Raw genomic sequence first — 24,751 nt, forward strand, 5'->3', positions numbered from 1 at the left:
GGGCAAATACTACATTGTCTTTACTCACATGCAGAGAATCATAACTTCTTGTGACCAGATATGAAACTCTCTGGTACTTGATAAAGACTTATGTAAATTGCTACATTATTGAGGAAACAGAACGGCGTATTGGATGCACATATTGGTGTTAATTTTCACCTCCCGGTAATAACAATCCGTGAAAACATTCGGTCAACAAAATGGCGTCAAGGTTGTGGAGATCCTTGCGACCTATCGCAACAACTTTGATACGGAATCATGGTAAATAGTTTGAATGCTTCTTTTCGTCATGTTCTCATCTCCTTTGTCTACAGCTAGCAGAGAAATAGTTGCAATGCATGAATCGTATTATTTATTCATTTATTTATTAGGCTTCATGCAACTACTATGAACTAGAGTCAGCGTTGAGCATTTTCAATTTTGCGGTGTTAAGAGATGTCATTTTGTAATACCAATGAAACAGTTACAATCATTATTTTCCACAAAACCTGCACTCACTCTGTCCATATATTTGGGGGGAAGAGTTGCACGTGACCCGTAACCCCCGCTTGAATTGTATTATGTTTATTAAGATATTTAAGGTTAGGTTTAGGGTTTAGGGTTAGTGATTGGGTTGGTCCTTAGGGTTAGTTTTTTTATAACAAATATCAATTCTTCGCCATAGAATGCTACTATGAGTACTGCACTTTACCGGGCGCACTTTTTCAGATTAATTAGCGCTGCTGGAGCTCGAACGCTCTTCAGCGGATTAGTGACTTCGTTAATTAGTGATGTAATTGGCAGACGCTCTACCTCGGGACCACGAGCACCATCACAGTTAATGAGTGCTCGTTTAACGGGTCATTTGCACAGAAGTGAGGCGGAAGCACGAGAAATGAAACAAACCATTTTGGTGTTTGTTTACATTTCTCGCACTTCCGCCTCACTGTGCCACGCCCTTCCCATTCATTTTTTTTTCGCGCCTATGTTTCTTGGACTGGACTGACAAGTACCGGATGGATCGAAAAGTGTTTAATTGGATATAATAGGATTATACTGCCCTAAGGTAAAGTCAAACCCTAAATAAGAATTTGGAAAGGGTCCCTAACCCTACTCCTCTCCCAACCATAACCCTAAGGATCGGAAAGGGTGCCATACCCTAACCCCTAACCCTAAGGATCGGAAAGGGTGCTAACCTATAGTAAACCATAAGGATCGTAAAGGTTCCCAAACCCTAACCCCTAACCTAACCCTAAGGATCGTAAAGGGCGCCTAACCCCAGGGATTGGGATAGAGAACTTTGACAATGGGCCATTTTCAGGATTATGAGCCATTTTCTGAAGTTAGAATGGGCGGCGGCCCTTCTTTCAATAGTAAACTTCAAAATTTAATGGGCCATGTTTTATTCTAATGTGCAAAATGGCCCATGGCCCCTGCCTTTCCCAATCCCTGCTAACCCTAAACCCTAAGTTGCAAGTGAAGGGAGACGGAGCAATTACCACGATATAGCAAGACAGCGCTTGGGACAGCGTGATAATTGCCCCGCAGCATGCAGCGAGGGCTGCGCCCGGTAAAGTGCATTCTACTGAAAACCCAATAAAACCGAGGTTTACAGACGGAAATCTTTCTGGCAAAGATGCCAATGAATAACATACCTTCAAACTCCCAGTACTTTAAGAGCTTGCCATGCCTTGAAATCTAGTGTTGCACCTGGACCTCATAAACCTTTGTTTCTAAGCCTTCAAAAGGGCTGTTCGCATTGCATGCTCCACTTGAGCAGAAGAATACATGATATACCTGACAACCACATTAACAGTGATACTGGTATGTTTTCAGCCATCTCCCGACCAGCGGTTGTAGCATCTTCACGATGGATGAGTAGTGACGTCAAAGAAACAAGTCGTAAGTGAATATTGTGATTTCTCTTACCATTTATACCTGCCATATAAGTATAAGATTATGTGCAGAACATTGTTGAAGATTTTCACACAGATGACAGTGAATGTTCCAGAGCTGTAGATATTATTAAGTCCTGAATCATGTACAGTAGAAACCGCCTAAGTAAAGACCGCTTAACTAAACAGACCTGATAAGTAAACACTTTTCTTTGATCCCGGCAACTTTCTTCATTAATTATCACTATTAGAGTCTGGTTAACTAAACTCGGATAAAGAAACAGTACCGCTGAACTAAACGTCTTCTCACGGTCCATGGAAGTAAATTACTTAACAAAAGAGACTGGATAACTAAATCACCACATAATCCGACATGAGGGGCAGTCGTGTCAGTCTCCAGTCAAACAAACATCCTACTTACAGCTCGCTGGCGTCAAGCAGTTGACAATACACTGCCAGCCCTGATGTTGTTCATTGTTACATATGCATACATATACATGCATATGGTTGTCATTTGCAGGTTTTTATAAGTTTGGATATGTAAAATACCTGATAAGTAAACAATTTTGGCAAGTCCCTTGAAATTTTACTTATCAGGTTTCCACTGTATGTATAAACATTTAACATGTTTAAAGCAGAAAGTTTAGGGTTTATTGAGCTTCAATTTTCTTGTGCCAGGACTTGTGACAGTAGATTTGTTTCAATTTGGAAAATCAATATCTGAATCATCATGTTTAACCCTACAATCTTCCATCACTTATGGTAGAGAATTGTCTCCTTATAAGTGGACCTGTTCGAATTCTATATCTGATTTAAACTTACAATCTTCCATCACTTATGGTAGAGAATTGTCTCCTTATAAGTGGACCTGTTCGAATTCTATATCTGATTTAAACTTATAATCTTCCTTCACTTATGGTAGAGAATTGTCTCCTTATAAGTGGACCTGTTCGAATTCTATATCTGATTTAAACTTACAATCTTCCATCACTTATGGTAGAGTATTGTCTCCTTATAAGTGGACCTGTTCGAATTCTATATCTGATTTAAACTTATAATCTTCCTTCACTTATGGTAGAGAATTGTCTCCTTATAAGTGGACCTGTTCGAATTCTATATCTGATTTAAACTTACAATCTTCCATCACTTATGGTAGAGAATTGTCTCCTTATAAGTGGACCTGTTCAATTCTATATCTGATTTAAACTTACAATCTTCCATCACTTATGGTAGAGTATTGTCTCCTTATAAGTGGACCTGTTCGAATTCTATATCTGATTTAAACTTACAATCTTCCATCACTTATGGTAGAGTATTGTCTCCTTATAAGTGGACCTGTTCGAATTCTATATCTGATTTAAACTTACAATCTTCCATCACTTATGGTAGAGTATTGTCTCCTTATAAGGGGACCTGTTCAACCCATTTCATTCATCTCAGGTTTGACTAGAAAAAATTACACGTAACATAACAGTGTGGATGTTGCTCACAGTCAGTTATCTGTCAGTCTAACAATCTGAAGGACAGGGCTTTGACATCCCTTCACCCTTATATAGCACTTTCAAATGTTTCATGTCTCTGGACCCCAGTGAGTCTTCTACACATGGGTGAGGTGAGGGAAAATGGGGTTTAACTTTAACGTCGTACTTGAGAATATTTCGCTTATATGACAATGTGCATGTGTGTGTATGTGTGGCTGCTTGTACTAGCCCAGACTTAAGCTGGTTTTATTGTGCTAACTCACTGAGATACCAGGCCACAGTTACTCAGAAACATTATACTGACTCCGAGCCAACTAGTCATTGTTGTACCCATCAATGCCGAGCGCCAGGCAGGAATCAACAAGGACCATAATATTTTAACATTGTTTGGTAAGACACGGCTGGGAATCGACCCAACGACTTTCGGCTCTCCGGGCGAACACTCTAACAACTACACCACAGAACATTGAACACTGTGAACATTGTAAATACTGATGTTCACCATGTGCATTTACCAAGGGACATCACTCCCAACAATTTAATAAAAAATCTTAAATTAGGCTTGTGGACCTAAAAACAGGAAAAATCCAGATTTTAGGCCAGTTTTTCATTGGCATAAATAAAAGAAATAGTGGTAGGTAATTATGCATTATCATGATAGCTGTTCGCAAAATAATGTTAATATCAAATCTGCATTTTCCATGAGAAGATCCCATTCATCATATGATCTATTTCTGCAGCCACTGCTTATGTTTTATGACTGAAGAATATATATATATGTTGTTTCCACAGCTACGATACGTCCGACAAACGCTGTGGTTCAGCAACACTTGAAGGACTTCGGTCAGTGTGTTGCTGAATGTATTCCCAAGTATGTCCAGCGAGTGGAAGTGACCAACGGGGATGAGCTGGACATCATGATCCACCCGGAAGGGGTTATCCCTGTCCTCACCTTCCTCCGGGACCACACCAACGCACAGTACCTAAACATCGCAGACGTTGCTGGCATGGACGTTCCCACGAGAGAGTACAGGTTCGAGGTAGGTCCAGCACTCGTATGCACCAACCTTCTCTGCATTTACTGCCTTAGAAATTGTATTTTTTATATTTTAAGACTTGTGTTAATCTTACTGTACTGGGCCCTGTCCATGAAAGTGATTGTAGCACTAAAACTGTCGTAACTCCAAAACTGTAACATAGGCTCACGACATGTGCATTTACTGCCTTAGAAATTTTATTTTTATATATTTTAAGACTTGTGTTAACCTTACTGTACTGGGCCCTGTCCATGAAAGTGATTGTAGCACTAAAACTCGTAACTCCAATATTTTTCCTTATCCTGACTCATGCTCTTTTGCTTGTCTTCTTCTTCTTGCGAACATAGTGGAACACTTGTATCTCCTTATTTGAAGCTCCCTTCAAAATAAAATCACTAATTGGTACTCACCACGAGTTGCTCCCCTTTGTCTCCCCTGGCGGGAAAAGGTGTCGCCACCCTCTGGCCATGTGCTTCACTCTCTCCTTCTTCGCCCAGTGAGCAGGATGTGAGAGCGCCTTGTGTCTCCTTACACACATATCCTTTGATAATCTCTTAGTTTTTACCTCTCATAGGTTACTATAGAGGTATAGCTAGTATCCTTTACTATTTGTATTGATTAATTATCGTATTTCTACTGTTTATTCACGTGTATTCGTGATTGTTCAGCTAGCTTTACGTTCATGAAAATCTGTACGATTTGTAGATTACGTTTTTCTGCCTCCGATCCACATGTAATATGCCCTAGTTGTTCTCTGCCGTGTCGCGTTTAATTCACGTTGCAGTTACTGCATTAATTTATCTCATTCTGCATTTAATAAATATCATCTTTGCGTCTTAAGACGTGCTGCAGATAGATCACGCAAACAAGGGCAAAACATGGCAGAGAGTCCAGATATTCCTTCCAGTCAGCTGCTAGCGATCGACCCTCTCCCGCCTGGTGTTCTGCTAGAGACCCCGCGGCAGAGGAACGTGGGGACTTGAGTCCGTTACCTCGAAGAAACGACCGCCTCCCCAGACATCCCGCCATTGCAGACTAAGTCTAAGAGGGCTCATCATCGCCGCCTCAACGCAGATTGAGGACACCAGGGCAGCGCAGACTTCCAAAGGGAAATCTCGAAGACAGCAAGAACTTTTCAGCCGAGATCGCTCCAGCAGCAGAGTTGGGCCTCTACGATGATCAGCCGATAATCATCCCGACTTACGGCAGAAGAAGCGACCGGTGTCAGCGACTGTGACTTCTGCAGAGATCTCCATGCAGCTTGATGCCTCTACACCGACGCCAGACGCCATTGATGTGAACCCCATCGCAGAAAAGACGCCGACGACTTCGCTACAGATCATCCCAGAAGACATGATGCGGCAGATTATGAACATCATGGAGGACCACTACAAACCGCGCAAAGCAGGGTCCGAAGCCAGCGAAGGCTCCAACGTAGACAGCACCCCAGAGGCACCCCCCGTCAACGTAGCAGCCAAGACGATGTCACCTTCGCGAAGGAAGTCCCGCACCACCTTGACGAAGGACCTAGATGTACAGCCTTCGCGAAGGCCTTCGCGAAGGCGGGAGAGATCATCACCATCTTCGATTTCATCTCTAGATATGGACTCAGACCATCAGACATCACGGAAGCCTTCGCGAAGGTCATATCATCGATCCCTGGACCGGACGCTTAAATGAAGCTTCGCGAAGGCATTCGCGAAGGACATATGATTCCAGATCTTCATCGTCTAGAAGAACATCGAGGGACTGCCGAAGAGCTTCGCGAAGCTATCAACATTCACCTCACAAGTCTCCGAGAAGATCATCCCATAGACGATCTCCACTCCGTTCATCACCAGGTCGATCACCCATCAGATCTCCACATAGAGCGGCGCACAAGTCAACTAGATCGCCACAAACCTCATCAGATATACAGACAGCTACACGCAGTCCCGAAGAGCATCTACAATTTATTAATGATGATGGTTTTGAGGATGATGGAGGAATCATATTTTCTGATGCAGAGATACTGTATTGGATGGTCAATAACCTAGATCTCACATCACCATCTAAAAGTGGCAATACAGCTCAGACGTATTTGATGAAGGAAGATGATCCAGATGCAATCACTCTACCCCCGATCGACCCGATTGCGGCAGTGCCACAGAATCTAGATGCAGCTTTCCAGAAAGCTACGAAAGTTCAGATACCACATCTACCCAACTTTCAAGCCAAGAAGTTCTCCACGCATAACATGGACTCCTTCTACAAGGCCCAGGACATCGATGAGAACTAGAAGATCATCAGCGATGTAAAGAACAAGATTTACAAGATGGATGATCGCAAGTTGGCTCATATAGAAACCATGACGAGACGTATGTTCTTTGGGTTAAATAGATCTAGGACGATCAATGAGACTCTTATTACTAGATTCCGGGATTCCACGACGGAAGATGATAGAATGATTTATTCTGCCTTACTTATGCAAAAGAAAGATCAGCAGTTTTTAACGGATCATCTTACATCTGTTTCAGCAGCACTGACCTTAGCTCGTCGTCAAGGCCTCCTCGCCTCCTGTAATTGGGGGGAGAACTTTACAGCCCCACTTTATACAGCCCCGTGGTCGACAACATCCATCTTTGACGGAGAAATCGACAAGGTCGCCAAGGAAGTCTCTAAGGATTCCAGGGAAGTCCTTATGATTAGATCGATGGACACACTAGCCAGCCGCCATTCGTCAGACTTCACAAAGATACTCAGGCAGATCTAAGTTCACGGGCCTACAAAGAGCAAGAGACAGGAAGATAGCCAGCTCTAGAGGTAAAGATTCTTTTTCAGCCCATATGGCAACTATAGAGGGGATCAGGAAGAGGCAGGACACCCAGAGGTTCCCGCAATTATAGACGCTGAAACACAGGTTCGGAACGACTGGAGTCTTCCACCCCCAGCCGTTCCAGTACAACCAGCTCAAGTGGGTGGACGCCTCCAACTACACTGGGAAAACTGGGGAATACTGCAAGATCCTTACGCCTCCAACATTATTCAACACGGATTTCAGATCCCTCTACAGGACAAGCCTCCGCTGACAATCAAACCCCCAAGTTCGATTTACAAGCTTAAACAACTACCAAAGATAAAAGAGGCTGTCTCATCACTCCTATCCAAACAGGCCATAGAAGTAATAGATCAAGCAAATGTCGAACCAGGTTTCTACTCCCCAGTTTTCCTAGTTCCCAAGAAAACTCCACGGAGAAATACAGACTCATCTACAACATGAGCTTTTTCAACAAGAACTATCTACACGAAACCAATCGAAGTTTCAAGATGATACATTTACCTCAGTTACGCCAGATGATTCGGCCCCTATGGACTACATGGGCAGCATAGATCTACAGGATGCCTACTTGCACATCCCCATTCATCCCGATTCCAGGAAATACCTACGATTTACTCTAGAAGGGCTACATTACCAGTGGAAAGTACTCCCATTCGAATATCATCAGCCCCCTGGCTATTCACGAGGATAACGAAAACCGATTATCAAATTTCTACATCGTCAAGGGCTACACGAGTGCGCTTTTACCTCGACGACGGGATACAAGTAGATCAAGATCCACTGCCTCAAACTACAGTTAAATTACATCATAAAGCTACTAACACAACTAGGTTGGTTAGTAAACTTACGCAAGTCGGACCTAGTACCATCGCAAGACCTACAGTTCCTAGGTATTCGATTCATCACAAATCGCGAACCGTATTATGGTACCAGAAGACCGCTGGCTCAAGATACAACAGACCATTCCACCAGCTCTACTCTCTCCGCTACCACTGCGACAATGGCAGAGCCTACTAGGTCTTCTCACATCAGCCCAAGACATGACTGTCACAGGCAGATTACAGTTACGCCCCCTACAGGTCCTCATCAACGACATCTCAACGATGTACAACCATTCAGTCTACCAAAACATCTCAGACCACATCTACTATGGTGGACCAAGAAATCGAATGTCTCATGGAAGGGATTTGTTTAGCAGAGCAGGAATACAAAACCCATCTGTATGTAGATCGCTGTTACTCCAAGGTTGGGGAGCTCATCTCACCAACCACACGATATCAGGGTTATGGAATCAGCAAGAATGCAAACTCCATATAAACAGTCTAGAAATGAAAGCTGTAATCAACGCCATTCTACATTGGAGCACATTTCTACAAAATGCGCCTAATGATCCATACAGACAATTCGACAGTGGCGTTCTACATAAACAAGCAAGGCTCAACGAGATCGATGAACCTTTTGAACCTAAGCTTTCAACTGTTCGATTTAATACAAGATCTAAATCTACATGTCAGAGCAGTGCACATTCCCGAGCCAGAAATATACTAGCAGACGCCTTCTCTCGGCCTCATCTACCATCACCGACAGAGTGGATGATCAACCGGAAATTTTGCACAGATAATCAAGCAATTAGGAGCCGCTAATAGACCTATTCGCCACGCGATTCAACAATCAGCTACCGACATTCGTGGTCACCAGTCCCAGATCCCCAAGCTTGGGCAGCAACGGATTTAAGTCTATCATGGAAGGCCTCAATGCGCGACGCTCGCCGCCGCCAGCAATAATACCTCAAGTATTACAGAAAATCAGACAAACACAGAGCCTACAACTCACTTTGGTCGCTCTACTGGTCGGCCAGAACGTGGTTTCCCATACTAATTCAAGAAATCGGTCAACCAACACTGGAGCTACCTGCCGCAAGAAACCTGTTAATTCATCCTCACACCAAACAAGTGCACGGAAAACCAGCAATGTTCCAACTACACGTATGGACTGTATACAAATGTGTTTAAACAAGAGAGGATATTCTGCCAGGGCTGCAAAAGCAGTCACGCTTTGTTTTACGCTACTCAACTCAGAACTTGTGCATCGACAAGTGGCACAGTTTCAAAATTATGCAACAAAGAAAGGGTTTACAGCAAGAGAGGCTTCACAACCTCAAGTGGCAGACTATTTGTGTTACCTACGCCAAAACAAACATTTAAAAGGTTCAACGATATCAACATATCTTGCCGCCGCTTTAGCTCTGTAATCACCATGAGAACGGGTGTCAAATTGACAAGATCTCCAGAGTTACTGGCCTTACTACGAAGCTTCTCGATTGAGGACCAAAAGCGGAAGTTCCACGCCCCAGCTTGGGATCTGAATGTAGTGTTACAACACCTCACGAAAGTGAGGTCTATGAACCCTTGGAATCGACAAACTTTGAATTTCTCTCACAGAAAACATTGTTTCTGCTATCGCTAGCCACAGCAGCAAGAATGTCTGAAATTCACGCTCTGGATTACGAGAGGATACAGTTTGATGACAATCATAACACAGCGCACCTCGGATTAAGATGGGATTTCATTGCAAAGAATCAACTGCCAGGTCAACCAGACAGATTATTCCACATCCCGGCGCTTATCCTCTATTCTCGGATCACAAGATACACAAGACCTATCACTGTGTCCGTAAGAGCCAAAGTTTATTTACGACGATCCAAAACAAGGAGAAGATTTCTCAAACGCTTATTCATCCCATTATCGCCACTTAATCAAACAGAAGTGTCACGGACCACAATATCTATTTGGATAAGGACTGTCATTCTCCCGTGCCTACAAGGCAGCAGGCTTGGACCCACCAACAGCATCAAATCCACATGAGATCAGGGCACTGGCCTCTACCCCGCCTCTACACGGTAACTGTTCCTTGAACACGATTATGGAAGGATGCTATTGGAAATCTAACATGGTATTTGCTAATCACTACCTAAGAGACATCACTACAGAAGATGTCTCTGGCATTCACCATTTCGACCACTGGTCCCTCGCCAGCAACTGACAGTCCCTCAGAGATGCTTAAAATATTAGCCTCACAAGATTAATATGTATTTTATACATACTCATCTAGCTTATAACTCTAAGGAGTTTTAGGGCTATGTATATATGTTCAGCTTAAGTATTCTACCTTAAGCATATACTTGATATAGTCAATTTCAGTGCCTCTATCAGAGTCACCTATATATATATATATATAATTTATATGTATTGTTCAATATATTCATAATGTAATTCCCCTTTAATGGCTTTATATAACCTATGGTTTTTTTATACAGGAAACATCCTAAATCTAAGGCTTCATGAAGTTCCCGTGAGGGGATATTACAGTATATCTATACAAAATCACTAATTATAAATCCAAAGTATTCTGTTACCCACCTCCGTTCCGTGAGGATGCTACAAGCAAAAGAGCATGAGTCAGGATAAGGAAAAATATGTAATTTTTAGAGTAAAATTGATATTTTATACTTATCCTGACTCATGAGGTTAGCCCTCCCATCCTCCCCACATAACACTTTGGATTTCCCTGTAAATTCAAGTGTTGGGCTCGCTAAATCAGGAGAGAGTGGAGCACATGGCCAGAGGGTGGCGACACCTTTTCCCGCCAGGGGAGACAAAGGGGAGCAACTCGTGGTGAGTACCAATTAGTGATTTTATTTTGAAGGGAGCTTCAAATAAGGAGATACAAGTGTTCCACTATGTTCGCAAGAAGAAGAAGACAAGCAAAAGAGCATGAGTCAGGATAAGTATAAAATATCAATTTTACTCTAAAAATTACATACTGTAACATAGGCTCACGACAGCCATAGTACTACGATCACTTGGGGAAATTGGTCCCTGGTTGTCAATGTCATATTTGTGTTTACTCTAAGAAAGGTTTACATTGACGTCAAGCCTTAATTTGTGGGTGTTACTTCAGTAGACCTGTGGTTTAACTGTTCAGTCATCACAGCAAAATCCAGGTTTCAATTCCATACGTGCGTACATATGTGATGCCCATTTCTTGTGTCACTAGCCATGATATTAATGGAATATTACTAAAAGCAATGTAAAACCATACTCACACTCTTGATTTACGGTAGAACCAGCCAATCATATTTGGGTGAAAATCTGTAAAACTGAATGAAAGGCTAACACGATATGATGCTTCGCAGTTCACAGAGTGAGATGAGGTTGATATTATTTAACCTGGACATGTTTGAAGCATTCGTTGTTAGGATAAATGCTGAGTTGGTTTGGTTTCAGATTATATATAACTTGCTGTCACTCCGTTACAATTCCCGTGTGAGAGTGAAGACCTACACAGATGAACTGTCCCCACTCGACTCCTCTTACGAGGTGTACAAAGGCTCAGACTGGTATGAGAGAGAGGTAGGTGTCCACAAAATGTTTCAGAGTAAGGTTTGTAAATATTACCCAAACAACATGCAGTCAGCATGTTAAGGGTAGAATAGTGGGTGTATTAACTTTCCAATATTTGCACTTTCATTTTTGCTTTTAGTGTTGATTGGCCTGGTGAAGCAATCTGGCATCAACTTGCTTCTGTATCGAGACTGGGGCAGTGTGGTAGCGTAGTGGTTATAACTTGCGAACAATATGTGAAATCCATTCTGTGGCCGTATGCACATGTCGGGCGTAGCTAACGTCAGGCGTAACACACTACGTCGGGCTTAGCAGCGCCCTGCTCTTACATGTCATGCACAACATCGGTTAGGATTTACGTCAGGGTGAAGTGTGCTATTTTTAGATTTTCGCACAAATTTCAACCAATGGGAAAAGGCGCGAAACAAATGATCCCGTAGTATTAAACCATAAGGCTGCAAGTACCTGCATTTCCAGGATAAGGGTGGAACTGAGGTACGAGCCATAATCATTATCACCTCTGATTGTATCCACTATCTTGAAAATGTCAATTCTCCTGAATCTAAATCTTCTGTACAGATCAAGGTCGTCGTATATTTCTAAAGGTTTTGACATTTCTCTAAATATACAGTTTCTGTAGAACTGTTGTCTGCGATATCGGTATACAACATTACAGGGATACGCCATACAGGGATACGCCTGCTGAGTAGGTGGCGTAAATATAGAGCGCTACACCTGGCATAACTTTAGCTACATCTAAGATATGCATACCGGCTTGACGTTACGCCCGTGCGCACATTTTACTTACGCCCGGACAAGAATTTACACCCGACATATGCATACGGCCACAGGTGTCCTCCATCATCATATTGCTAGAATATTGCTAAAACGACATAAAACCACCTGATTCACTCACTCACTGCAGCTAAGCCAAGAAGACAAATGAACAGATCTTGATGGGTGGGTTATGTGACATTGAATGCCACTGCACCTGATAGCATGGATTGTGACTCATGATTTCATGGTTTTACTGATCCAGGCTGTCATGTCAGTAGTAACATACTCACTCATTCTCAAACTCATCAATACATGTCAAAACAGCTACCCACTGTAGTGTTAAATGAGTTCAATTTCATGAAGCTTATAGTACATGTATTTCCCACATTTTGCTTTGTGTTGGTACCTCTATGGTTTGTAAAGCAGAAAAGGGCATATTAAAATGATAATATCTCACACCATACATTTCTTCCTTCTTGACCTTCGGACTTGAACTTGAGAACATATTTTAAGGTGTTGGGGTCCAATTTCTGACTTTCAGGTTATTGTAAGCCTGTAAACATTTGTGCTTTTTTCAGATCTGGGATATGTTTGGTGTGTTTTTCGCCAACCATCCTGACCTGAGACGTATCCTCACCGACTATGGTTTTGAAGGCCATCCTTTCAGAAAGGACTTCCCCCCTTTCAGGCTATGTAGAGGTAAGCCATTAATTGTAATCAGAAGGTGGGATATGTCCCTCAAACAATATAAGTGTTGGGAATCAGTTACCATCAGATCTGCAACAGTTTCGTATTATTAGGAAGAGGGCTAAAGTGTCCGCTCGTCACGCCGAAGACCCGGGTTCGAATCCCCACATGCGTACATGTGAAGCCCATTTCTGGTGTCTCCCGCCGTGATGTTGCTGGAATATTGCTAGAAGCGGCGTAAAACAAAACTCAGTCAGTCTTAGCTGTATGCTTATAGAGCTGGCAAATCTAGAAACGAGGATCTGAACATGCTATCACTGAATTCTGGTATGCCCAAGGAAGACAACTCTTATCACATCAAGAGTTGGGAGATATTTCCTGAGTGTGAACAATATTCTTATGTTTCACAATGGCCTCTTCAGGGTGTAGGGGCGGTGGGGTAGCCTAGTGGTTAAAGCGTTGGCTCGTCATGCCGAAAACCCGGGTTGGAATCCCCACATGGGTACAATGTGTGAAGCCCATTGCTGGTGTCCCCGGATATGAAATATCACAGCCTACGGCACTGGACAGTGTGAAACCTCATTCCCTTAGTTGACTCAATAACTATGTAAAGAAGGATGGAAAAGCTTTGAGTACTGGCAAGTGATCTACATGAAGAAGAAACATGATCATTGCCAATCTGTAGTTCTGCTGAAATACCTAGATATCCAAACTCCTGCGGGCCATGACTATGCAAGGTTGGGAAATTCAGCATCTGAACCACCATTTCTCAGCCTTTTCATGAAAATGCAATGTCATCAACATTAGAGTTGTATCAATATTCATGTTGAAGTCTAAATTTCAAAATGAAACATTCTGTTCCATTGACCCAAATTTTACTCTTCTTTACTTGGGGCGTTGGTGGAGTCGCCTGAGGAGATGTAATTTTCTTGCAGAGAGTTGAATCACAGCATGAAACCTCACTCACTCTTCTTGGCACAACACGTAGGGGTAGTGGGGCAGTTTAGTGGTGTGAGTCACTCCCAAAACACAGGCTCAATTCTCGACAGTGTGTGAATCCCATGTCTGGTGTTGCCCCATTGAAATATGAAAAATGTCATAAAACCTTTTTCACTCACTCACTCTTGTCACAACAGGTACGTTACGATGATGAAGCAAAGCGTGTGGTCATCGAACCTATTGAGATGGCCCAGGAATTTAGGAAGTTTGAATACGCCACCCCCTGGGAGACCTTTGGACCATTCAACAAGGCCAACAAGGAAGAAGTTCCCATCAAAGAAGCCCCAGCACCAGAGAAGTGAGACGTTTTCTGTAGTAGGAAATCTGCTCTATGTAAATATGTGTGTCCAGTTCTAGTGGTCAAAGTTTCATTCACACTGGTTTCATCCATGAGAGGCTTCATAGATGAGATGCCTGTTGTTTAGGATGTACATAAACAAAACGTGAATTAAACATCTTAACACTGCTGTTTTGTTGGATTGTCCTTTTGTGGAAGAGTTCTATGGTGCGAGAGATTCCAATAAGCAGACTGTAGTTAACGACTGCACAACAGATAAACTATCTCAACATACTTACTGGATAATGAAGTATGGAACATGAACATTCTGTGATGTGAAATTATTTTATTTAAATGTTTAGATTTTGTAAACATGGTGTAAATTTAAAGCAACTGATGCGAGTCGACCTGTTTGTGAAATATTTCACCATCAGCTCTCCGGTAGTTTCAGTGTGTGCTTGTTCACAACACTATCATCTGACAACTGATGGATCGTTTCTTCTTTTTCTAAGATGACTCCCATGTTCTGCATGTTTTTTTACAAGAGTTTTTGATGGTATTAATTAAAAGGAAAAGAAGTCTTTGATGCCATTGTGTTAAAGGAAAAGCAAGTCTTTGAATTTATTTTCTATTCGATTGTATGTCATGGATTAGACTTCTGATCACATGGGTAACAGACTGTCATACTGATGTACCAAAGACAGACTTGTATGGATATTCCAGCTGATGTATCTTACATAAAGTCACAATCTAAGTGTCATTACTTGTATTCCATATCTTGTCCAACAATATCACACATAAAAACAACAGAACTCCTAATGCATAGTAGCACTCATCAGATTTTTATTATGATCTTAAAACTTGTACAACATGTGAGTGCGTGAACCCCAGGGTTAGTGCAGCACTGTTGCAGGTACCGACATTGTACATGCACGCACTAGGGCAGCGCTTAACACCCCCACACAGGCTACGGAGTACTACACAAACTAGTTTGAAACTTGATGCTTAAACAAAACAGTTTGAAACTTGATTATACAAAATTGGTTCTGAGAAAATGCTTCAATAACATTATACTGAAGAATTATACTTAGCTACTTGACAAACAAAAACAAAAATATTAAGACTGTGCCATGTTTTACTTCAGAAAACAGGCAGCTGACATATTTTCCAAGTGTATATCTGATTGTGTGAGAACCAAGTTTTCATCTAGTTCAATCTGTGTTGAGATGGAGATATTATTCCATGTCAAACTAAAGAGCAAACAAAAATCCTGTTATTTATGGAAGCCTGTTACAGTAATCTGTTACTTGGTTACAGTGCACTGTAACAGTTTGCGATAAATGAATAGGTGTAAGTAAAGAATTCAATACAAATTCATGAAACCATGCTATTAAATAGTTCTTTTACCAGTTTGTCAACACCATGTGTCAAACTAGTCAATGCAAAACTTATAAATGCAGTAGTTCTGAACTGTGTAAATGTCAATTTGAACAAATGTGATTACTGGTAACACCCTGCTCTTAAACGATTGGTATCCTTATCAGCTGTGTGTGGAGTTGTTGAGGAGCACCCTGTATGGAGCTGACATAGCTCGCTACAGCTTCTAGCCTGAGCTCTACATCATGCATTTAACTTCAGGGCAGGCTGCAATTTGTACAAAGCGTATGGTTGTGAAAACTAGCCCAAAACTTGGAAGATGTACTCTGTACTGCCATTGAACAAATAGCAAAATTTTGTACAATACCAAACTATTATTCCACCATCGTTTTCACATTTAATTTCCAAATTCAAAATTGCAGCTTAATATTTTCGTGTTCAGTGACAGTGCAGATACATCTCTTACTTCTAAGAAATCCAAGCATCGCCATCATCAAAAGTGGCCACATGAACAACATGGAGTAAATACACATATTTACAACAGGGGAAAAAGAGTCATAATTATTTACAAAATAACCCATAATCATGGATGTAGGTGTTGAATTGGGGGAAACTATTCCCCCGAGGTTCATAAATATGATAAAATCAAAATTCTCAGTCATATAGTACAATACATGTCATAGCTGTTTAAGGTAGAATGGCGTTGGCATTTTCAAAGCTTATTGGAATTAAATCTCCTTGGTCCTGACAACACAAAACACTGCCCAAGCCAGGATTTGTCCTATCAAACTTGTAATATGGTAAGACTGATCTATTTAAGTTAGTAATATACATTTGTAATTAGTTGTAGCTAGCAGGATATAAAACACCTTAGTCAGGGATAGAAATTAACAAAGAAACAGCTCAAAACAGAGTTCACATTTATAGCAACACCTCCCAAAATGTTTGAAACTCGATACTTGATAAAGGATACCTTTAACATTTACAGACTTCAGCTAATTTCTATCCCTGCATTTTCCACCGTGTATTATATTTAATGGTAATCTAAACCTGCCATTGACCTGTATATCTGCATGATTCTTTGATTATTAATAAATAAACCTGATACTTCTGGTGCCACACTGCATGAGACATTGCTAAACGACAAATAAGGATCAATTCCAAATTATACAGCGTAACAGCCTTTAAACATGTAAATCCAGAAAAATTACAAAATTTCTTGCTTACATTAAGGAGTGCATCAAGTGCCTTATTGTCACTGCAGAGATCGGATCTTCTCCATTCCTAAACGAAATTAAAACATTAAAGGTGTCAGAGCAGTGCTGTCTTCCCAGTGGTATCTGAGTATGAATTGATCACGTAAACACCTCTAATAGTTGTATACAGATCAGTAAGTGTGTGATTATTTACCTGTAATTTCTGATTAAAATGTTTAACTGATTATCAAGAGTCCTTTCCCATTTAGTTAGTTACACACATGATTGGTAGTACAGAGACTGCAACTGATACAAAATGCGTCTGGTTTCTGAGAATACTTTCACACAAACATTTGGTTTAATTACTCTGCTTAGTAAATTGTTAAGGCTCCTGCTGATATGTTTCCATTTTCCAAGTAACCCAGACAAGGAACCCCTGACCATAAAACTGTGTTGAGTTTTTCCACGACTATATTGCCTGAAATTTAATAAAAAATATGTTTGTTTCACAACGGCAACAGACATTAAAAAAATCTGATACACAACATGATCGTAGCACTCTGACTATCACAAGTCTGTTTAAGGCATAGGAGTAGTTTCATAGTAAACCTTTGGGGACACTAAGAAAGTGTTAGTGGAGCAGGACATTCACCAAATTATTTCATAAAGATGAAAAAAAAATGAAACCTGAACTACCTACGCACTATTGGGATGGATTGGAATATGGAAATACATATTTTATTGGAGCCTTAACAGCCATTATACTGGGGAAGTAATGCCCTACAATGACAAGAAAGTGAAGTGGAGAAAACAGTTTTAATTTAAACAGAAAATCCTGGTAGCTGAACATAAGACTGCGTGAAAACATTTTAATTCAAACACAGCACTATATACTGACAACAAACTGCACAAAATACACCACAAAATGAAAACAGGAAACATTATGAACGTATCATTTGACAAAATCAAACTGACAGACACTGCAAAAATAGCACGTACAAGCTGCATAAATTCTCTGCCTTCGAATTATGTCGGGATGAAATGATATATTCTTAAATTCATACAGTTATGACAGCACAGATTTGCTATTTTTATATTTTTACAATATATGAAAACCAGTCATTAATAATCTCATTTGGTTTATGCAGCCTGTGCTATTTTTAATGTATCAAGCATTTTGGGGAAAAGAAACAAATTCTGGAAAATTCCGCAAAAAAACGGAAATCAACACAGTGTTGAAACTTGCATAATTGCTGGTATTATTACAAGTAATTATTGCATATTATTCACCGCTTCACATGATCGATGTACATAAAGGTCGTCTGAGCAGACACTGGAATAGTAGACTTGATACTGTTGTGTGTACTGTCATATTACAAAGGGATCATGGAGACCAGAATCGCAGTTTCACTGAAGGAAGGACAAGCCAGAACAACGCAGCAAAAACATATTTTGCCTTTTTGAAACATACATATCACAATTTCAAACTTATTTTGATACATATGATCATAAATTGGCTTTTATCAAAGAAGTCAAATTTCTCCACTCTTGAGAAAACACAATTTGAGAAAGTTAATGTGATTTCGCCAGTACATTGAGATCGAAAATATTTCCTTCAGAAACAAGTCTGCAACTTTTCATGCATAAACACTTTCATGCGAAGTTGACAAACAGCAGTTCTTGAGTCCATGCGAGAAGATTCCTACTATCGAAGATACATTGAGATCACGTGACTACATATTGCGTTCAAAAGCACCTTTGAAAATAACATGAAATAACTACTGTACCACTGATACAGATGGAGATGCTGAATCATTCAGGTGAAGAAGATGGAGGAGAAATCTCAATTCACATGATTATTGCAATTAACACAAGTCCAGTCGTAAATAAATTGTCTATTGAACATAGTCATCTTAACCTGAATACAACGGCATAATTCTCTACGTGCATATAGGTCTTTATTAAAAATGCTTCTAAAACATAACAGAACCTCTACAACAACTGGACAAAGATCTGCTTAAATAAAAAAGTTAACAAATAAATCAACTAAAGTGACTTGGCGATAAGAGTAAGAGCATTGTACAAAAGCAGTATGGTAAAATTCGATAAGAAGTCATCTGAAATTTAAAATAACTGCGCTAAAACATCTTCAGCATCCCAGCATTGTTCCCCTTGAATATCACAAGAGTATTTTCAAGGCAGCAGCAGGTTACACTGCTTCCGTTACTACATCTGACACTTGTAAGAATCATCTGTACAGCAAAGACACTGATCACAGGACCTGGAACATCTTCTCCATGGGTAACCTCGTCTTGAAAGCAGTATATTGCTCCAGATCGACAAAACTGGCGTAATTCCACGGAAACCTGCAGGATCATGGAAAATGGCCACCTCCACAACTGCTATCGCTCCTATACCCAGGGAACACTAGATCCATTGAAAGACTGCATACAACTGCTGCTAGACGAGCTCACCAGCTGGTGGAAATAGTTCTTGGGAAAATAGCGCTAACTCCACTGCAATTAGTTACCATGGTAACATCACTTCTTTGATGCCAACACTTACATTTTTCCTGTTTGTCAACAGTTATATTTCTTCGTTTCAAAAGTAAAAATTCCATGCAACATTTCATCAATCTTGACACAGTGTTGAATAAATCCTGCTTCACAAGATGCAAAGCATTGTCACACAGCCAAAGCTCATCATGCTTAACTGCACCCAACTACCGCCTGCAAAACCTTGAGAACGTTGCGAGAGCCCAAATGTACATCTCAAGAAAACATCTGACAAATCACACGTACATTACTCATCAAAGTAACAAACTGCAATGGTTCCAGCAAAACAACAGTTTCAAAAAGCCACAATGTATTAAACTTCAGAACTATCAGCAACCCTTCGTTTGAGTTCTAACACAAGTGAGTCTTGAGTAGGTGCACGGGGAGGAGGAGGGGCTTTACTGTAGATCTGCTCCATCTCCTGCAGCTCCTCCTCAGTGGGAGGCAGCGGAAGGTCATCGTTTGTGGTCGGCGCCCCTGCCACCGACTCGGAAAACTTGCGTGTCAGGCTTTGTATAACATTGGCATGTCCGTGTGTTTGCTCCAGTATAATGTGAGGCTCTGCATAGTGGGGACTACTTCCTGGGGCCGCTCTGCTAGGCGAAGCTGACCCTCCACTGTGCTGTTGGTGCGGCGCCTGCTGCTGTGGCCGGTGATGTTGTGGGATACGTCTCTGTTGATGGTGGTTGTGGGGTGATGCAGGATGTCCTTGCGGGTGCCCTTGTCCATGACCTTGATGTCCTTGAAGGTGCCCTGGGCCATGACCTTGAGGATGTCCTTGATGTTGCCCTGGACCATGTCCTTGATGTTGCCCTGGGCCATGACCTTGAGAATATCCTGGTGGATGACCTGGGCCATGGCCTTGTGGGTGACCTTGAGGATGGCCATGACCTTGAGGATGGCCATGACCTTGAGGATGACCATGACCTTGTGGGTGTCCACTTGAGTGTCCTTGAGGATGAGGATGACCTTGTCGTTGCTGTTGTTGTCTCAATTTAGTATCATGTATACTCTGCTGGATTAGTTGCAGTTCAGCATACGGGCCATCAGAGTGCTTATCCCCGCTGGGAATCCGCTTATGCTGCATAACTGGGCCCTGAGGAGGCCCAGATATCTCCCTTGGGGGCGAAGCACGGACCTTCTGGGCTGCTGGGGATGCGCCTGTTACAGATACTGTCCTCCTCACAGGGGGAGGGGGCCTGGCGCTGTTGGCAGAAGTGCGGCGTGAAAGACTGTTGTTGGTTGTTGGGGTCGGGATGCCTGCAGCGGAAAGGAGAAAATCAGATGAAGAAAAAGGTTACACATCACAATATTATTAAAAACCTTACGACTATCAATCTCAATGATACAGTATTCTGAACAAGCAATAAAGAATCGCAAATAATTTAATTATTTATTACAAGTGAAAAGTGATTCAACATCAGTACATTATCCATCTGTTACAACATGGATGCTCATTACACAGGAAGCAGCAGAAGGAACGATGGGATGTCAGGTTTAGACTCAAGCTGCACGGAATGGCCATGTTAGTTGACACAAAGCATGCTGGTTCGAGGTGTTAGTGGCAGGAAGGTATCAGCTTCAGTTTGTACATGTATTTACAGTATTTTGGGTTTAAAGCAACTTTCAACAGTATTTCAGTCATGCCATAGGATGTCAATACCGTTACAGCCCAAAGCAATGCAGATGATTGATATTACCACCTCACTTAAGTCTCATGAACATGAGTTTGGTGCATCCAAACCAAGAAACAAGCAGGGCCGATTAACCAATGATCACTGCTTCAGGAAGTGCCAAGGGAGGTAACTCAATAAATAAATTTATCATCAGAATTCCCCTCCCACTTTCTCAGTCTTCCAAAAGTATATAAGCTTAAACCAGAGACACTCAAAAAATGAAAAACAGGACTTATCAAAGCATTAATTTTATCTGACGAGCAGCCATCAATTCAGCCATATCTGAATTCTGTTAACTGGCCCTCTAGAAACACGAAGTTACACGAACTGTTAAGTCGGGTCATGGAGTATATTCAGCATTTGTGACCCGTGAATATCCGGATTAGAATGGGTCTTCAGTAACCCATGCTTGTCATAAGAGGCAATCAACAGGATCGGGTGGTCAGGCTCGCTGACTTGATTGACACATGTCATCATATCCCAATTGCATTGAACTGTGTTACTGAAAACCAATTCTTACCCGGATCTTCACAGGTTTTTAAATCTTGGGCAGGCAAACTGATGCTCAAGATAATGATCACAGATCCATGCCTTTCATCAGGCAAGGGTATGTTGCTTCAATATTTCCAGATAAACAAATATCTTTGCATTTTTATTCACTGATCCAGAAATATTACAGCAACGACACAAGGGCCTTTGGGTCAAAGACACACATTCAGCCAAATGATAGTGACCACCCAATCCTCAGTGGTCACTCCAATAGCATGTTGTACTGGGACCTATTCTTACACGAATCTCAACGGGCATTTTGGAGCAGAACTACAGACCGCTCCATGCTAGAATTGTATACATATGGTCCTTTACAATGACACACACCTGCTGTTGACGCAGGGCGTTTGGGTTGCAATACACTACGATAGGCAGTATACACGTCCCGACTGCGCGGAATCGTGTAATATTTCTCGTGATCAGTTTCCACGACGCCTGTAGGAGCTATTTGAAAATCTGCAAACATAGCAAAAAACAAAACATGACAGACAGGCACGATGCAACAGTGAAGAAATGTAGCAGTACTTGCTGAGAGAGCGACACATCCCAAGAAACCAGTGTTTGTGGTGACTATCTTAACATGGATACACAAGTAAAGTACTTCTGAAATCATGTGGGGCGGTGGGGTAGCCTAGTGATTAACATGCTCCCTCGTCACACTGAAGACCTGGCCGCAATTGCTCGAAACAAACTTAAGTCTGAGTTTTGACTTAAGTTAGAGCTTTTACTCAAATTTGAGAAAAATCCATTTTCCAGAATGAACTGAAATCGACATTAAACTCAAACATAGTAGACAATTTGAGTTTTGTGGATAGATTACTTAAGTTATTTGGGCTTTTTCATTTTATAAGTGCAGTTGAGTTAAAAATACAGATTGAAATTTGAGTAAAAACTTAAGTTTGTTTCGAGAAATCGGGGCCTGGATTCGATTCTAGACATGGGTACAATGTGTGAAGCCCATTTCTAGCGTCCCCCGCTGTGATATTGCTGGAATATTGCTAAAAGCAGCATAGAACCATACTCACTCACTCTAAATTCATGTTAATACATACAACTTATCACTAATTTTTCAGCTTTGTGGATTTCACTCATAACAGGACCTATCAACAGAACAGTTATTAAAGCTTAGTTGTATATTTCCGCATTAATGCCATCTAAAAAAACGTTGAAATTTCAGAAAAGAACTTGAAATTTTTTATTTTGGAACAAATATTGATTTTAAACAAATTATTCCTACCAGAGACACTAAGTCAAGTATCCTTGAGAAATTCTGGGGTTTCATGTAGTTAGGAATTGAACCTGGGACTTTGGTAAAGGCTTTAATCACTAGGCAAAACCCATCTCCTCCATACTCATATCATAGGACACCAACCTAGGTGCACATTCTTCATGTGATATCTAACTTTCAAATTTAAAAGCACCCCAATACCAGATTCCTGGGAGTGTCTAATTCTTCTCTCAGCAAGTAACACAGCATAATCGTGTATTTATAATAAACAAAACACATACCAAACTTATCACGGAGACAAGAAAATAAACTCCAGTTGCCTACCACTGCAAGACCAAAAAATTGATGTGGATACATTCATAAATATCACAATCACATGCTACAAGTAATATCAAACAACAGTCAAACATGCAAGGGCAGTTGATCAAGGTTTCATAAACTGCAGGGAGTATATTTCTGAGAGTATCCAACTGGAGATTTATTTACAGGAACTTAACCTTTTGCATATTGCATACTTATCATCCCAGTCATGGAAGGTGACCTTTGATCTAACACTGACTGTTTTGACTTGTTTCTGAGACCTTTTTGGGGTCCAAAGGTTTTGAAAATCTATCAATATTTTAAAGCAATTTTTGTGTTTATTACACCATTGTTCAAACCAAGGTTTTTGAAAATCAATCAGTATGTTTAAAACCAACAATGTTGATGCAAAAAATATTATTTCCTATCTTTTATACCATTAAAACAAGAAGTTTTGAAATCCAAGTATATTTGTTTAAGTAATCCATTTGTTTCAATGGCAAAATGATATAAGCTAGCTCCTTAAATATGTTGAAACATTCTCTTGAAACACATTTTTTAAAAATCATTCAGTACGTTTTGAAGTCGGTGTCTGGACGCCAAAAATTATGATCCATAACAACCACGTCTTCCAAAATGAGAATATTTTTTTATGAAAATGTGAACTGCATGCAGACATACCTGGCATTCATGAGAAAAATAATATTCCCTTGAAACAAAATATTTGCAGACATGCTATATGCTTGACATATCCGTGAAAATGAACAATAAAAAAAACTTGATCATCCCACAACATGCATTCTGTCTACATGGCACAGTGAACGTCAATCAACAACTTCAACACGAGGGATGAGAATGGAATCTCATTGAAGCAAATGGGGATAACTATTGACCGAACACTGATATTCAAAACAAGGGGGGATAACTCAGTACTAAGTTGTTACACTTTCTGTATAGCTTAACTGAACTGCAGACCAATTGGTAAAATGATATATTTAAAAAACAAAGCACCTGCTGAACATTAAATTATCATAATCAAAACATTTTATAAACATTTCGAATTCTAAACCCAAAGATGCCTTTGAAAGGAATGACTTGGTAAATTTCGTAAAATGAAACCTTTATGTTTATCTCATCAAAAAAGTGTAACAGTTTGCTAATCACTTCACTCCGACAACATCACTTTGTAACCACGGCAACTGCCTACCTCCTGAGGCTATGGTGTCCTCTGATCCTGACGGCGTACTGTTCATGGTGCCGTAGCCACTGGAGCACTGTAGCGATGTGTGGCTGGTGTGGCTCTGGGTGTCGTACGTACATTCCAGAGCTGCGGTACTCGCCTCCAATTCCCGTATCGCCTCGGCTAACTCCAGGGAATTCTGCTGCATTTGTTGCTGGAAGATACAAGTCGACAATAAAGCAACAGCTGAAAACAGTCAGTCACGAGCCACAAGTTAACGCTAGAGAGGCTGCTAAGAGCAGCAAAGTCATGAAATGAATGTGAAAAGCCCTACCTT

The 24,751-nt window shown here is 41.0% G+C and overlaps 2 protein-coding genes across 11 annotated transcripts in view; one reads left to right on the plus strand and one right to left on the minus strand.

Moving 5' to 3' along the window:
* The first annotated feature begins 154 nt into the window (after positions 1 to 154).
* LOC124255620 (NADH dehydrogenase [ubiquinone] iron-sulfur protein 3, mitochondrial-like) lies at positions 155 to 14,542 on the plus strand. Its single transcript, XM_046689518.1, is given in 7 exon segments — positions 155 to 261; positions 1,816 to 1,881; positions 4,148 to 4,395; positions 11,497 to 11,622; positions 12,969 to 13,067; positions 13,069 to 13,089; positions 14,214 to 14,542. Coding segments are annotated over 7 exon segments (786 nt in total). The 5' UTR covers positions 155 to 200; the 3' UTR covers positions 14,379 to 14,542.
* Positions 14,543 to 15,174: 632 nt separating this feature from the next.
* The window catches only part of LOC124255617 (protein MTSS 2-like), a 114,262-nt gene continuing 104,685 nt past the window's right edge, over positions 15,175 to 24,751 (minus strand). For 8 of the 10 annotated variants that reach the window (XM_046689509.1, XM_046689508.1, XM_046689507.1 and 5 more), the window contains 3 exons: positions 24,442 to 24,628; positions 22,034 to 22,162; positions 15,175 to 20,741 (listed from right to left, as the gene is read on the minus strand). In XM_046689509.1, coding sequence (XP_046545465.1) covers positions 19,795 to 20,741; positions 22,034 to 22,162; positions 24,442 to 24,628 — 1,263 coding nt within the window. In that variant the 3' untranslated portion in view covers positions 15,175 to 19,794. Of the gene's footprint in view, positions 20,742 to 22,033; positions 22,163 to 23,215; positions 23,261 to 24,441; positions 24,629 to 24,751 lie in introns of all 10 variants that reach the window. The other 2 variants (XM_046689511.1, XM_046689514.1) reach the window with 2 other exon arrangements.

The sequence above is a fragment of the Haliotis rubra genome, unplaced genomic scaffold (assembly GCF_003918875.1).
Source record: "Haliotis rubra isolate DU_JTF1 unplaced genomic scaffold, ASM391887v1 Scf603, whole genome shotgun sequence".
Taxonomy (NCBI): Eukaryota; Metazoa; Mollusca; class Gastropoda; order Lepetellida; family Haliotidae; genus Haliotis; species Haliotis rubra.